Raw genomic sequence first — 16,622 nt, 5'->3', positions numbered from 1 at the left:
GTTCAATTCCCAGCAACCACATGGTGGCTCACAACCATCTGTAATGAGATCTGGCGCCCTCCTCTGGCGTGTGGGCATACATGGAGGCAGAATGTTGTACACATAATAAATCTTTACAAAAAGAAAGGAAAAGAAAAGACGCCCATAAGATTGGGTGTAGGTTAGTCAGTGGTGGCGGTGCACACCTTTAATCCCAGGAAGCAGTGGTAGGTGGAAGCTAACCCGGTCTATAGAGCCAGTTCCAGGACAGCCAGGGCCACACAAACAACTTGTCTTAAACTACCCTCCCAAATGGGTGTAGGCAAGACTGTGGGGACATTTTATTAACTAGTGATTGATGGGGGAGGGCCCAGCCCATTGTGGGTGGTGCCATCCCTGGGCTGGCACTCCTGGGTTCTATAAGAAAGCAGGCTGAGCAAGTCAGAGTGAGCAAGCCAGTAAGGATCACTCCTCCATGGCTCCTGCATCAGCTCTTGCCTCCAGATTTCTGCCCTACTTGAGTTCCTGTGCTAACTTCCTTCAATGATAAAGAGTAACATGGAAATGGAAGCCAAACAAGCCCTTTCCTCCCCAAGTTGCTTTTGGTCATGGTGTTTCATCTCAGCAATGGTGACCCTAACTAAGGCACCAGTGGTCAGATTTGAACCATTTTTGAGGGAACAGGCAGAGTAGGGAGACGGGCACACCTGTGGGCTAAGCCCGGCTGGAGAAAACAAGAAAACAGGAACCCATCTGGGAAGGACACGGCTGAAAGGGGTCTGCAGAGAAAGATGCAGCTATGAACCATGCTCCATCCAGGCAGGCGGGGGGCACCCGACAGTTCCCGGGCTGAGAGAGCGATGGGGACTAACGTCCAAGCCCAGTGATGGTAGAGGACAGACAGGGCAGATCCACAGGGAACAGGGGCTGCTCACCATGACAATGTTGGCTAAGTGGGCAGAGACGAGCGCATACACCCCTCCGGAAGAGCCCACAACGGGTGCAGTCATGTCAGCCACAGACACAGCCAAGGAGCCTGGCACAGAGAGAGTGAAAACCATCAAGGATGTCGGACTCACTGTGCAGCCCAGCACTGGCCCTTGCCTTCTGCCACTAGAGCAGAACTACTCCACCACAGGCTCCGTCTCCTCCCCTTTTGACGCCACGCTGCCTCGTGTACGGTGGAATGAACCCCTCCCTCCGTTCAGCTTTCTCATTTTACTGATGGGAAACCAAGATTCAAAGGAGAAGTCTGACTGGCCCCAAGTGGGTCTGATTCTAAAGCCGCCCACAGCGGAAGGAAGGTGTCCACTCGGGTAGGCGGTGTACACATTTCTCCCTCCTACCCTCAAGGTTCATCTCCATCCTGAAGGCCAACCTTTGAGGCAGGTGCTAACAGACTCCCCACAGACACAAGGAGAGCTCTCATCCCAGCACTGGAACCAGGATTTATTTCAAACCTGTTCTGCCTGACATAAAAATTCTCCTTCTCTCCCAGTGCCAGGAATTAAACCTAGGGCATTACATAAGCTGGGCAAGTACTCTGTCACAGAGCAATTCCCCAGCCTGAAAGTCATGCTCATCAAAACCCGTGCTCTTGGCCTCAGTGGCAACCACTTCCCACATTAGTTCAGAGGTGGCCTCTGCCTCCTTCCGCTTCTCTTTACTCAGCTCAATCTATAAACCTGCTTAGCATCGCCTCCCACACCTCCTGCCCAGTCACGCTAAAGCACAGAAGGTTCACAGGATCTTCCAAGTGGGGCCTCTCTGGAGGGAGAATGTCCTTGAAAAGGCCATAGAATGATGACTTCACACTCTGGGGAGAGGATGGTTCTGTGGCTGTTGGTATGTGGGCTGACAAACTTGGGTCCTGGGAGGGAAGCCGGGCAGTGAGGAGATGGGAGATTTATTGTTCTGGTCGCATTTAAGTGTGATCAATGCTTTGGCTTCCAGGGAAGGACACAGGAGACTAAAAATAACTAGGAGGTAGACCCCGGGGCACAGAGGGTGAGTAGCAGCTGGCCTGGGTGAGCAAGCAGAAACCTCGGTTAGAAAACGCCTGCAGGCTCAGGAGTCAATTAGCCGCTGGAGAGAGGAGGACAAGGCTGAGAGCCCAAACCTGCAAGTTCTACAAAGGTGGGGGCACACATCTTAGGAGGAAGTTCCTGAACCAGGACCCAAGACCATCTGGATGGAGACATGGAGAGAGATCCCCATGGGAGCACCATTGACCACCTGCCTCTTGGCACCCCCTTTCCAGGTCCCTGTGACCAATTCTGGCTATGTAATGTCTCAGAAAAAAATTAAACAAGACAAACGTCAGGCTGCCATGACCCGAGGACTCATAAGTTTTTCTCCCGCCCATGCGACTGGAAATCTCCCTTTCCTTTGTCGGGTCTTTTTCCAGCTTTCATTTGGTATCTAACTACTATCAGATAACTTTCTCCTTTTATTGGCCTACCAATAAAACCCTATTTATGGGTTCAGCCATAAATATCCCAAAGCAGGGGGTCTTGGGATAGGGTGGGGAATCCCAGGGTAGCAAACAAACAGGCAGCAAGATCTGCATGACAAAGGATTCCCACGCTTTCCTGGCCGTTTGTGAGGGCTGCATTGCAGGATAGCAGCTCGGCCAGCTGCCCGAGCCAGCTCCTTGTTAATTACTGTTTGCATTGAGCAAGCCCAGCCTTACCCAGCTGGTCCCTTTCCTCTCTCCGCCAGACCCATTTAACTTGGCCTCTTCTCTATGCCCCAGAGTCCTACACCAGGGCCAGTGGTGCATCAGGACAGCCTCCGGGGACAGAAGGGACCTAGGGGGGCAAGCCTACATAGCACTGACTTTTCCCTCACCCTCCCTGTGGTTAGAGTTTTGACTCTGGGGCCAGGGGCCAGCCAGGAATACTGGCAGGAGCATGGAATGGGGGATGACTGAGCAGTTGTGCGACCTTAGGCACTGCTCCAAAATTCTTTTGGCTTCAGTATTCACATGTATGAGATGACGAAGTCTACAACTTCCAACATTCTGAGGAGTGAAGCCCCTTTTTCTTGGGCTCCCTAATTCGGTGAACCCTCTGACTGTGAAGGGTGTGGTCTGGGGAGCTCCAAAGTTCTTCACAGACCAGGAATTCAATGGATTCGATTTTTGGATTGCGATATATGTATCTTTTAAAGACAAGCCTTAATTTCTCTATTTTTATTTACATGTAGATCTGTGTGAGGGTGTCAGATCCCTTGGAACCTGAGTTATAGACAGTTGTGAGTCGCCATGTGGGTGCTGGGAATTGAGCCTTTGGAAGAACAGAGCAGTCAGTGCTCTTAGCCTCTGAGCCATCTCCTCAGCCTCCTAAAGACAGGTCTTCTGTAGCCCAGGTTAACTTCTATCTTGCTGAGATCCTCCCACTCTGCCTCCTGCATGCCGAGATAACAAGCACGCACTGCTCCGAGGTCTCTTTTTACAATCTTATTAACCTTCCAAGACTTTCCTAAGGTCCATGCATCAGCTGGGGCCTGGAGGGACTGGCTAGGACCAAAGGACACAAGATCTAAGCATACAGAATAGTAAAGGAGAGACTGTGGACCAGGCAGGATCCCTCTGTAACCTGTTATGAAGCTCATGGCTAACAGGTCCATAAGGTCAGGACAAGTTCCATGAAGGTGGTAGGGATAGAAGCCAGGAGGACAAAGGCAAGCTGGACTGCCACACCTCACCGCTGCACAGCACAGACCAAGGGGCTGGTTCCCAAAACATATTCTGGGTCCATGCCATCGTGCAGGTGAATTGGTGGCCTTGCCATTAAGGCACGGCAGCCGTGGTTTTAGTCTGAAAAGTTTGAAGGCGGGTGTTCTCCAACAGCTCCTTGGCCATTAGGAAAAACTCAAATTAACACTGGCAGAACATTTACCTCTAAGCGATGTTACTTTATTTATTCATGTATTCTTTCAACTACTCTACAAATATTTATTACCTAACAGGTGCTGAGCTCTAGGGGTGCATATTGACTTCTATAAACTCAGCAATAAGATGCTGCTGATATACTTAGTTTGTTTCTTTGTATTTGACGTAGCTCAGGGTGGTCTCAAAAATCACCATATAGTCAGGGATGATCTTGACCTCCTCGTCCTCCTGTCTCTACCTCTTAAATGTTGAGATTACAGGTATGTGATCACATGCCCTGGCTTTCAAAGATTCTTAATGTTATGATCTTCAGTGCTGGTCATCGGAGCTGGTATGGTATGCAGGGTTCTACCCTAATTTGATTAATTAGAAGAGTTTATTTCACCTGTCTGAGTGGCCTGTACAATGGGAGTGACAGTGAACACCTTATGGACCTTATAAAATTGTGACGTGTATTGGAGATGACACACAAGACCTGCACCACAAGCCTGAACTCTATCTCTGTGCAGTGGAAGTTAGCCATCACTCGATAAAACAGGATGGCCGTGGGTTTGGAATAGTTTCACCAGGTAGAGATTAAAGCAGGGTCAGATACTGATCAAGGCCTCCCTTGGTTTCGGACAGATTTTCTGCACAAAAGCAAAAGCCTGCCTTTGGATTCTTAGGTGTTTACAGGGCAATCTTTGAGATCACAGAACCTCTGTGGGACCCCATCTCTACCACTTAAAAGCTGTGTCTTCTTGGGCAAGCCACATGTTCCTCTAAACCCTGGCTTCTGCTTTTTGTTTTGTTGTTGCTCTTTTACTGTGTAGCCTAAGCTGGTCTTGAACTTTTGATCCACTTGTATTTGTCTCCGAAGCATTGGCACTACAGGAATGTGCCACCACACCTCAGCCTCAGGCTCTGTATCCACTCCAGGCAGAGAAGTACAGCTACTGGCCCCGCGGCTTGAAGGTGAGGACACCTTAGCTGCTGGTCGTGGATAAGGACTGGTTCTCTGTCAAGGTCTAACTATAAGGGCTTTTCTCTGGGGATAGATACAGAGGGGAAGCAGTGTAGGGAGATCAATCCACTCAATCGGGGAGATCAATCCACTCAATCGGGGAGATCAATGACATGATCTCTGGTCTGAATCAATGGCTCAGGCAGAGCATTGTATGCCCTTGGCTCCATGCTGCAGGCTCCCAGCCTCATATCCTGGTGCTGTGCCTTGCTTCTGTCTGCACTGACATCACTGGGGAGGGATGCTTGCGCTGTCCCCACCCCCCATGTCATCTGTTCTGGGTGAGTGCTGAGTCATTTTGAATCTCACTTCTGTCTTCCAAGTTATTGCCCCCCCCTCCCCCGAGTCTAATTGACTACTAACTGCAAGTGTTACAAGCGCCTTCTCCGTTCCTTGTCATTTAACATCTGGGACTCTGGGAATCTAGGTGGGGAGCGTACATCTCTAAATCCCCAGGTGGCATGACTGAGAGGTGTGTGGGTGGTTGAGAGAGTCTGCAACCTGGAGGTGCTCACTAGACCTCTGTTAAGGACACAGCCGGTGCTGGGAAAGCCTTGTGAGGGTCTAAGGTGCAAGGATCTGGGCACACACAGACGTGTCAGAGACAGCACTGGGAGGGAGGGTCTCCTAGGCACAGGGCGAACACATGAGCAGGTTTAGCCCCCTGGAGGTAGAGTGGGATCCTTCCTCCTCTGAAGTCACTTCGTTACTGCCTGCCTGTTGTTTACAGGTCAAGGCTGCCCAGCTCTCCTGATGACAACTTTAATGCCATTCAGAAAGGATTAAGGCCTTAAACACTCTCTCTCTCTCCTCCCTTGAGCCCAGCTGTCAGGCTGAAGAGGCAAAGCTCCACCAGGCAGTAGTAAAGTTGGAGGCATCGCACAGGAGATCTGGCGCTCAGAGGCTGGGCTGCAGCTACCTTCCCTGGAGAACTCGCCCTTCTGCTCATCTCATTCGTCCCACCTCCCCACATCAGACACAGACTTCTCCCAACAGGAGTATCCACTACCTCCTAGGCCAAACTGTCCTGTCCTCAGAGGGCCAATCAAGGGAGCCATGGCTGCTCTGTGTAAAAAAAGAAAAGAAAAAGAAAAAAAAAAAAAGCTCCCTATGGGTTCAGATATGGCTTGGCCAAAGAGCTGCCTGGTTTCATCCACACCGCGGGTGTCCCTTTGCACGGTAGAAGGAAGCTGTTGTCTCATGTGTGGCTCCCGTCAACAGCAGGCAGCTCTCCAATAGCTCTGTCTACAAGCTTGATGGGACCATAAGGAACAAGGAATTTCCCCAGGTTCAAACGGCTAGAGCACGGTAATTCGACGATGGCAGGAATTCTCTCAGTAGTCCTATCCCGAATCACGAGCTCTGCCCCAGAATACACCTCCCTGTCTGGGTGGCTGTGGGAAATCTGCCTGGAGGACAATCCGGAACCAGGAGCCTTGAAGAGGTTCAGGAATCTAGGGCTTGTACCAGCCATGGGATCTCCTCTGACCTGCCCTAAGGAGGCTCACCCTAGGACCCACCAACCTACCTGCCACAACGCCAGCTGCATAGACAAGCCCGATTCGGGTGGCTCCATGCACCATCTCCAGCGGCACCCCCACCAGCAGCTGCAGCACCACATTGAGTCCTAGGTGCTCTACCCTGTGACAGACACATTCGTTAACTCACCCAGCAAATGCTGTAGGCCAAGATACTGGGGAGCCGGGAGGGTGCAAGACACCTTCTCCGCCTTTGAGCAGTTCAGGGGCTGGGGAGGGGATGATTGTCATGGGAAGAATTCCGTCCAGCTGAGACAGAACACACATAAGGGACCTGGTGGTGACAGGTACCGTCTGTCTCTGCAGCAGTGACAGGGACTAGCCATGCCCAGGACCTAGCAGCTCTAGGGTTTAACAAGGGTGATGCCAAGGCTCAGAGAGTGACAGTGAGTGGCTTAAAGTCACAGCCCAGGTGTCTGACCAGCTTGAGATGTGACATTCGCCACTCTGGGCTCGCTCTGGTCTTTCACTGTACCCACAAACACCATGGAGCTGGAGAACAAAGATGATTTCAAAACACCCTGAAGCATTAGAGGCCTCTTGCAGCTTAGCAACATTTTCTCTTAAAGTCTCACAGAGGGAAGCTCTTGTTCCTGGTGTGAGAAGGGACCCACCCATTCTGCTCACTCCAAACTTTCAGGGCTAGGAGAGGGGACCCAGGCTTCTTCCCCTGGAACAGACCACGATGGGAAATAAGAAGTTCTAATAAATTAGAGCTTTACTTGGCTTGTGGGAGCAACCACACACACAAATTATGAACAACTCTTGTGGCCAGTTGGCTGGTCACATGACCCTTTTGGCTCTGGCCTCTAGGAAGCATAGAACATTCAACCTACCCCTGGGAAGCACACAGACCTATACTGTGAAATGTGTGTGCCAACCTATTGCTGGCTTTAGCAGCCTCTTTTGTTTCTCCTTCCCACACACAGGAACTGACAGTAAGTTTGGTGTTGGGTGGCTTTCAAGAGGCTATCTCAAATCTGCATCTAAGTCAATTAATATAAACCAAAAACTTAATTCCAGAGTTTAGGACTCAGTTTTAGGGCATGTGCCCAGTATTCCAAAGACCCTAAGTCTAATCCCCAACACTGTAAATAAAAAAATTAGTTTGAAACTATGCATATGTAAATGTATATATAAAATGTGTTTTTATATATAATATGTAATAATTCCACCCGAGGGAATCAGGCCACTCACTCTTCGGGAAGACATACTCACCCTGCATGCATAAAGATGTATGTCACATAGCGCCAAGCCTGTGCACGGAGCTGCGGGTGATAAACCAGAGAGTTCTTCAGGTACCGAGGGTGCGTCACCTGCAGCACAAACTGATCCAGTAGAACCCCATTGTACAGGAAAAGGGCAACCTAGAGGAAGCACAGAGCGGAGGCCAGTTACAAAGCACAAGACTGCTCAGGACAATGTTCCTGACGGGCACTGGGGATAAGACAGGAGGCTGTCGCCCCACCTGAATGAAAGGTGCCCATAGCTAGGACCCATTTATCAGAAAGCATCCCTCTCTGTTTCTGAGATACTCTCGTGTAATGGGGTCATGTGATCTCTTTGTCTCTGCTTCCCTGGTGGGCATGATTTTAAACTGTAATTCTAGTAAGCCCTCATTCTCCCACTTCATACAGGTTGATTTCTTAAAAACAAAACTAAAATATAAAACAACAACAACAAAAAAAAAACCCACTGTGGTAGAACAGACATAAAGTTTAGTGCCTCTAATTTTTTGTTGTTTTTATTTTTTTCAGACAAGGTTTCTCTGTAGCTATGGCTGTCCTGAAACTCACTCTGTAGACCAGGCTGGCCTCAGACTCAGATCTGCCTGCCTCTGCTTCCCATGTGCTGGGATTAAGGGCGTGTGCCATCACTGCCTGGCTAAGTTTTTTTTTTTTTAAATATTTATTTATTTATTATATATACAATATTCTGTCTGTGTGTATGTCTGCAGGCCAGAAGAGGGCACCAGACATCATTACAGATGGTTGTGAGCCACCATGTGGTTGCTGGGAATTGAACTCAGGACCTTTGGAAGAGCAGGCAATGCTCTTAATCACTGTGGCTAAGTTTTTTATACTTTATTTATTTAGTGTAAGTGTGTGCATGTATGCATGCATCGTGGTATCCTACGGAATCAGAGAACGACTTGCAGGATTTCAGGCTTTCCTTCTACCACGTGAGTTTCAGGGACTGAACTCAGATATTGCCAGACCTGGCAGCAAGTGCCTTCACCGGCTGTGCCATCTCGCCAGCCTACATTTAGCATCTTAGCCAGTTTCCAGCATACAGCTGAACGGCACCAACTACACTCCTTCCATCGTACAAAACTGGAACTCTGCACCCACAAACAAGAACTCTTTGCTGCCCCTCCTGCAGCTCCTCCAGCCACTACCTATCTGGGTGCTTCATGCAGCTAGGCTTGCAGAGCATGCGGCCGGATTGCACAGTCCTCCTCCAGCGATGGGCTGAGGTTAAAGTGTACGTTCTCAAGGACGGCCTACATCACATTTTCTTTTTCTTTTTTTTTTTTTCTTTGAGACAGGGTTTCTGTTCTAGCTGTCCTGGAACTTGCTCTGTAGACCAGGCTGGCCTCTGCCTCCTGGGTGCTGGGATTAAATACACGTGCCACCACCGCCTGGCTTTCCTTTTCTTTTTATGACACAAGGTTGGCCTAGAATCACTTTAAAGTCCATACTGTCTGCTAATTCACAATCCTACTGCCTCAGCATCCCAAGAGCTAGAATCACAGAAACACCCTACACTGCTGAGCAGAACTAGGCATTTCCATTCTATGTATCTGCCTCTCTTTGACCACACAGTCTTCTGTCAGTGGGAACTTGGAATGCTGTCATCTTTTTGCTATTGCAAATATCTCTAAGAACAAGGTGGACAAGTAGCTCCTCTGTTCACTGCTTTTATTTACTTATTTATCTATGTATTTATTTATTTATTTGGTTTGAGACAGGGTTTCTTTGTGTAACAGTCCTGGCTGTTCTGGAACTCACTTTCTACACCAGGCTGGCCTCAAACTCACTGAGATCCTCCCGCCTCTGCCTCCCAAGTGCTGCTGGGATTAAAGGTGAGCACCACCACCGCCTGGTGTAGTGCATGGTAATTTTAAAGTTAAAATTTTTTTTTTTTTGGTTTTTCGAGACAGGGTTTCTCTGTGGTTTTGGAGCCTGTCCTGGAACTAGCTCTTGTAGAACAGGCTGGTTTTGAACTCACAGAGATCCGCCTGCCTCTGCTTCTGGAGTTACAGATAGTTGTGAGCCACCATGTAGCTCCTGTGAATCAGAGGAAGAGCAGACAGTGCTCTTAACCACTGAGCTGACTCTCCAGCCCCATGCTTCATCTTCTGAAGAGGACCAGTTTTCCTAATGGTCGGACTATTCCACACTCCCATCAACATCTGCGGTTTCTTCTTATCTCCATCTATATACCAAGTATGTTGATTTTTTTCAGGTAACTCCATACATCTGTTCAGGGCCTAGCAGGGTACTTACTTTGCTGATCTCTCTGGAACTCAATGTGTAATGAATTTCTATGCCCCTGTGCTCCTAATGTGTAATGAATCTCTATGCCCCTGTGCTCCTAATCAGAGCATGTGCAAAACTGTTTAAGAATGTATGAGGGCACCGGGCAATGGTGATGCACGCCTTTAATCCCAGCACTCAGAGACAAGTGGATCTCTGTGAGTTCGAAGCCAGCCTAGTCTACAAAGTGAGTTCCAAGACAGTCAGGGCTGTTACACAGATCAGCCCCTGTCTCAAAAAACAAAAAACAAAACAAAACAAAAGAGAAAGTTTGGGGCTCTAGGCTGAGCTGCTACAGTGCAGCAATCCAGGAGGGTAGGGTTTTCTCTTCCAAACACAGTGGCCCTGAATTTGCTCTTTGGTTTCTTCTCTTCCCACCAGCTGTGGTTTCTGTAATGTCGCTGGCGTTAGACGTGGCTGGCAGTTCCATGTTCCTTCATTTTCTATCTGTTATGGAATCAAAGATTCCGATTACTAGAACTCTATGGAAAACAGAAGCCCTGGGCTCCAAAAGAGTTAAATCAGCTGTTTGAGTATCTTCCTTTCGTTCCCATATTAATGGCTCAAATTCATACAGCTGTAGAATTTTAAAATTTGAGCCAATCTGGATACAAACACTGGCTCTTTTTGACAACCTTAGGCAAATTATTAGAATTATCTAACCCTCAGTTTCCAAGTCTGAAAATGGGTACCAATAACTATACTGCACAGGGTCACAAGTTTAAAAGTGACACTGCAGTTGTCGTCCTAGCAGAGACAGGGGGACTGTAGTTCTGAGGGTAGTGGAGTAAAGAGTGAGACCCTTTCCTTTTTTTTCTTTCTTTCTTTCCTTCCTTCCTTCCTTCCTTCCTTCCTCCCTCCCTCCCTCCCTCCCTCCCTCCCGCCCCCTTTTTTTCTTCCCTTCCTTCCTTCATTTCTGGTTTTTGAGACAGGGTTTCTCTGTGTTGCCCTGACTGTCCTGAAACTTGCTCTGTAGACCAGGCTAGCTTCAGACTCAGAAAACCGCCTGCCTCTGCCTTGAGAGATTCAAGGTGTGCACTACTATGCCCTGCAAGAAAGAGACCCTTTCTTAAAAGAACAACAAAATGGGCTGCAAGTACTTATATACACTCAGGCACACACACACACACACACACACACTCACAAAAACCAAAATAAATTAATTAAACACAATCAGGGGCTGGAGAGACGCCTCTGCAACTGACAGCCCTTGCTGCTCTTGCAAGGGACCCAGGCTCAGTCCCTAACACCCACATGGCTGCTTACAACCATCTGTAGGTACAGCTCCAGGGAATGGAATACCCTCCTCTGACCTCTGTGGACATTGCATGCATGTGGTGCAAACATACTCATTCACATAAAGTAAATACATCTAATAAAAAAATATTCAGCCAGGCATGGTGGCGCACACCTTTAATCCGAGCACTTGGGAGGCAGAGGCGGGCAGATCTCTGTGAGCTTGAGGTCAACATGGACTACAGAGCAAATTCTAGGACATCCAGGGCTTCACAGAGAAACCCTGTCTCAAATAATTAAAAAGGATATTTTTAAAACTGTGGGGGCGGGGGCACAGATGTCCAGAGGGTAAAGGCACTTGCTGGCAAGCCTGACAACCTGAGCTCAGCCCTAGAGTCTAGACGGTTGGGGGAGAACGACCGACACATGGAGACCACACATGCACGCTCCTCACACACACAGCAAGTAAACAATAAATAAATGTAATCTAAAATTTTAAAATGACAAAATAACAACGATAGCAAACACTCAAGTTTAACATAAAGGAAAAGCTCAAGGCCCAGCACGCAATCAGGGAAGGAAGCAATAATTAAGGTCAGATTGGGCGTTCTGGACTGCACCTGGACCAACTTAGACTATCAAAGGAAGCTGCTCGGGCAGCTTGGAATAGCGGCCAGAGACAGTGTGCTTGTCTAACATGCATGAAGCCTAGGGGTCTCTCTCCCTCTCCCTCCCTCTCCTGCTCCCGCTCCCTCACTCGCACGCACGCACGCACGCACGCACGTACGCACGGCTGTTCTTCCTATATAATGCCAAGCAGGTGTCCTGGCAACAGGCAGAGCTTCCAAGGTGGCGTGTCATCACTGCTGGTCCTCAAATAGAAGTTAATAAATGTCCTACTCAGTGGGCACTAGAAGAACACATCTAAGAAAATCTCAGAAAAACACCGCCGCAACATGTGCTTGGGCAAAACCATAACAACAAACAGATCTCTATGTGCAGAACAGGGAGGGGTAGATTTTTGCTTGCTTTGTTTTGTTTTTTAGAATTTCTTAGAAATATTTTATCTTTTTTTGGTGGGGGGGGGAGGGTTGAGACAGGATCTCTTTATATATATAGCCCTGACTGTCCAAGAACTCACTCTGTAGACCAGGCTGGCCTCAAATTCACAGAGATCCACCTGCCCCTACCTTCTGAGTCCTGGGATTAAAGGTGTGTGTCACCATGCCTGGCTAAAATATTTTTATTATTTTATTTCTGTGGATGTTTTGCCTGCTTGCATATTTGTGTACCATGTGCATGCCTGATGTCATCCAGAGGCCTGAAGAGGATGCTGTGTCCCCTGGAACTGGAGGTACAGACAGCTGTGAGCTGCCATCTGGCTGCTGGGACTCAAACTCTGGTCTCTGGAAGAGCAGCCAATGCTCTCACCCACCAAGCCATCTCCATTACCGTTTTTTTGAACCAGATCTCCTTCTGTAGCGCAGTCTGGTCTTGAATTCATGGTGACCCTTTGTGTGATTGCAAGTATGAGTAACCAAGCCCAGACAGACCAATTATTTCTGATTTAGGAAAAAAAAAGATGCCATGAAACCAAATGACCAGGGCAGCTGAGGAAGCAGGGGTATCACGAGACCTCCTGCAGAGGCAGTAATCAGTACATGGCCTTGGAGGAGAACTGGCCAGAGACTGGAAAAGGGAAGCCAGACATCCCTACAGGAGCCAGAGGTGGGGTGGGCTATTGGGGTTCCTGCTGAACTGAGGATTGAGTTCCACCACACAAGACAAAACACAAAAGGAACTTCTGGGGAGTCCCTTGTCTGTGCAGGGCTCATTTTTGCACAATAGTAAGTGTGACTAGGAGGGTTGATCTTCCAGAGGACCCCAGTTCAGTCCCCAGAACCCACATTAGAGGTTCACAACTGCCAACAAGATCCAGGGGGTCCAAGGCTTTCTTCTCACTCACAAGCTCACACACAGGCATGCACACAGACACACACACAACACACTCAGAAGCTCACACACAGGCATGCACACAGACACACACACTCACGAGCTCACACACAGGCATGCACACAGACACACACACTCACGAGCTCACACACAGGCATGCACACAGACACACACACTCACAAGCTCACACACTGGCGTGCACACAGACACACACACACAAGCTCACACACACGCACAAATAATAAAATGAAAAAAATATAAAGGAATGGCTCTTGGTTGAAATGATTTGTTTTTAAGAAGCACTAGCCTGTGAATTTTTTAAACAATGTATGGCAGATTCCCTAAAGAGAGAATGCTCTATAAAAACTTCATTTCCTTGTTCACAAACACTCCCTCCCAGAGGTAAGCATGTGTTTCTGTGTTCAAGAAGCACCCCAGCCATCCTCTTCCTCTGTGGAGGTGTCCTCCCCCACGGCATGGGGAAGCTCTGGTGACTCCTGCTTTACGGTCTGCAAATGAAGTCTCAAGGGGCTAACAACTGTTGTTCTAGCCTTCCAGGAGAGGAATTTACATAAATTGGCTTTATTGAGTTTGTCTGGCTAAATCCCCAAATCCTTGAGTTTGTCACATTGTTTTGCTGTTTTGAAGGGGGAAGAAATACGGAGATTTTGCTGCAGGTTGCCTCAAATAATCTTTGCCTGGGAGTGCTCACTAAAAACACTTCAGCTAGGCAACTGGGTTCCCTAGCAAGGCTCTGACTTGCATAATGACTGCTATTTGATCTGCAGCTTTCCCCCTCGAACCTCCGACCTCCTCCCCCCATGCGACCCCAGGTTTAGAAAGCCCCCCCCCCCCCAGCTCCACCCTGGTCCTTGCCTCCAGCAGGGTGACTGTGATCATGAACCAGGGTGGGGGGCAGCAGGTGTAGCTGTCGTAGTACCACTTGCGGTCAATCTCTCGGGGCAGGGTCTCGTAGGCCACGTGGCGGATGAGCCGCTGGGAGAGGCTCAGCCCCTTCTCCTCCAGCAGGGCCTTGCTGCTCAGCCTGCGGTTGCCCTGAAGGATGGCCTGGCGGAAGCTGTTGGAACGCTTGTTGCTCATCTGCACAGGAAAGGGGTGAGGAGAGGGTCAGAGTTGGGGCCTCAGGGAGCACTGTACCTACACCTCAGCTTGCATGCTCGCTGGAGCAATTCTTCTCTGAGCTCTGGGCAGCATTCCAGGAATGCCACCGTGTTGACCTCTGACCTCACAGCTCATCTCCATTAGAAAAGAACTCTGAACATTCCTTCTGCCAAATAGGAAACTGGGGTACAGAGAGTACCTGAGAAGACACAGGTTCAAACCCAGGCCTGTATTTATACAGACCTCCTACCTACTCATCCCTGATCCTCTGATCCCTTGTGTTACTTGGGAGACGGTGGTGCTCAGAACCAGGAAATCAGCAGTCACAGTTCAGAGCGACAGTGGCCGTGGGAAGACACAGGATCCAGGCCAGTGTGTCTCCAGGTGGTCAGCAAGGGCTTTCCTGAGGGCCGGGGTGAGTGAGCATCCCAGGCACACCAGCTTGGGAAGGTTCAAGCAGGTCTTTGTCAGCCAGCTGCCAGAAGCTGTCAGGATCAGAACCCGATGTCATGGAAGCCATGACACCTGAATGTTTCCTGGCATGTCTTGCCCTCAGCAATCCAGGCCTGGTCCCCATAGATCTGCTTTATCCAGCAGTTAGCGGGACTTCCAGCCTCTGGAAGCTTCTGCCACCCTTGATTTTTTTCCCAGATCATACTGTAAACTATTCCAAACTAGGCCAAAAGACCCAGATCTCCTGGCCCAAGGGCCCATAGCTACTGCATGTTTCATAGCTATTGGCATGTAGTCACTGATGTACTCCTCAGACCAGAGGCCATGCAGAAGATAATCCAGCCAGACCCAAAAGTGAGATCCAGTCAGGACTAGCAAGGCGAATGGAGCCAGAGCAGGGCACAGGATCCTGTCTGAGCCTCTTTCTGGAGCGGACAAGGCCACTTAGCGGGAGCCTCCCCTGCAGAGTCATCTCCTAACCTTGAGTCCTGCTTCTCCCGGTTCCCCGCGTGGCTTTAAGCCAGCCTCCCCTGGCTGGTCGGCCTCAGTGAAGCCCCTCTAGCCATTGCCACCCCCAGATGAGGGTAATTTGTTCTGCATGGGTGCATAAGTCATGCAGTGAGGTTTCCCAGCAGAAGAACATTAGGCGACAACAGAAACTTGCAAATACAGTCCTTTATCCTATTTGGTCCTGGCGGAAACCCTACATGCACCATTAGATTCATTTTACAAATGGGCAAAGAGAGGCTAGAGCGGCCAGCAAAGGCAGAGCAAGGGCCCAGGCTCGAGGTGGCCCTCTTTACATGAATGCAGGCTGGAAGGGACTGCTCCAGCTCAGAGTCTGAGCGTAAAAATGTGACAACGACATGACAGTGTCATGAACTCACACAGAGGAACGGAACCTGACAGGAGAGAAACACCTTGCGTGGGCCTTAAGATTGGGCAGGCACGGGGTGCATATGGGCTGGGCACAAGTCTGAGCCAGGCTTCCCGTCTGCTTCCCGATGAGGCTGATGACACTTCTGAGGCCCAGTCTGTGAACTGTTGCTGTCTGAGCTCACCTTGGCCCAGGCTTCTAGGTCTGCTCCCTGGGTCTACTAGAATAGTGGATACTATTCTACCCCCGAGTGTCTCTAGCAGTTCCTTGCCAACCCACACGTCCACAGACGGGGGCAACCTGCAGCCGAGAGGCCACGGACGCTGCTATTGTCTGGGCAGTCACATCACAGAGAGTTAAGATGGGACGGTGACAGCAGGCTTCCCTGGCCCTGCCTGAGGCCTTTGGTGTCTACAATATAGGGAACTTTGCTGCGTTCTTTCTCCTCCCTGGGGGGCATGAAGAGATAGGAAGGCCACATCGGTGGGGAAACAAGCAGACATCCAGCCTTGCAGTCACCTTAGTCGTTCCTGTAACTTCTACTGATGTCCCATTCATGAGGGTGGGGAAATGCAGCCTCTGAAAGAAGAGCATCAATCCCCAGGGAGGAGAGAAGGGCATCCCTACCAAAGATAACCAGTAGGACTCATGAATCATGGTCCCTCCCACAAACAGGAACAATCACCATCAGTTCTAAGAGCTCGGGCCTCCAGCTATGCTATAACTAACAGACAACCACATTTTGGAATTTATTTTGTTTGTTTTCATTTTTGATTTGAGACAAGGTCTCAATGTGTATCTCTGGCTGACCTGGAACTCACTATGTAGAATCAGGCTGGCCTCAAACTCACAGAGATCTGTCTGGCCTTGTCTGCCTCTGCTGGGGTTAAAGGTATGCACCACCACATCCAGCCTTTTGGAATTTATTAACTTAGCAGGACCACGAGCTGCCATCAACCCAAAGGCTAAGAGTAATTGGACAGCATCTGAGGTTTGTGTGCGTGCGTGCGTGCATGCGTGTGTGTGT

The 16,622-nt window shown here is 49.3% G+C and overlaps 1 protein-coding gene across 5 annotated transcripts in view; it reads right to left on the bottom strand.

Moving 5' to 3' along the window:
* Rhbdl3 (rhomboid like 3) overlaps window positions 1-16,622 on the bottom strand; it is a 47,803-nt gene that overhangs the window by 13,915 nt on the left and 17,266 nt on the right. For 4 of the 5 annotated variants that reach the window (XM_057774666.1, XM_057774667.1, XM_057774668.1 and 1 more), the window contains 4 exons: window positions 14,020-14,244; window positions 7,634-7,782; window positions 6,406-6,518; window positions 915-1,015 (listed from right to left, as the gene is read on the bottom strand). In XM_057774666.1, the coding sequence (XP_057630649.1) occupies window positions 915-1,015; window positions 6,406-6,518; window positions 7,634-7,782; window positions 14,020-14,244 (588 nt within the window). The remainder of the gene's footprint in view (window positions 1-914; window positions 1,016-6,405; window positions 6,519-7,633; window positions 7,783-14,019; window positions 14,245-16,622) is intronic. The other variant, XM_057774670.1, reaches the window with a different exon arrangement.

The sequence above is a fragment of the Chionomys nivalis genome, chromosome 7 (genome assembly GCF_950005125.1).
Source record: "Chionomys nivalis chromosome 7, mChiNiv1.1, whole genome shotgun sequence".
Taxonomy (NCBI): Eukaryota; Metazoa; Chordata; class Mammalia; order Rodentia; family Cricetidae; genus Chionomys; species Chionomys nivalis.
This window is presented reverse-complemented; position numbering and strand designations above follow the sequence as displayed.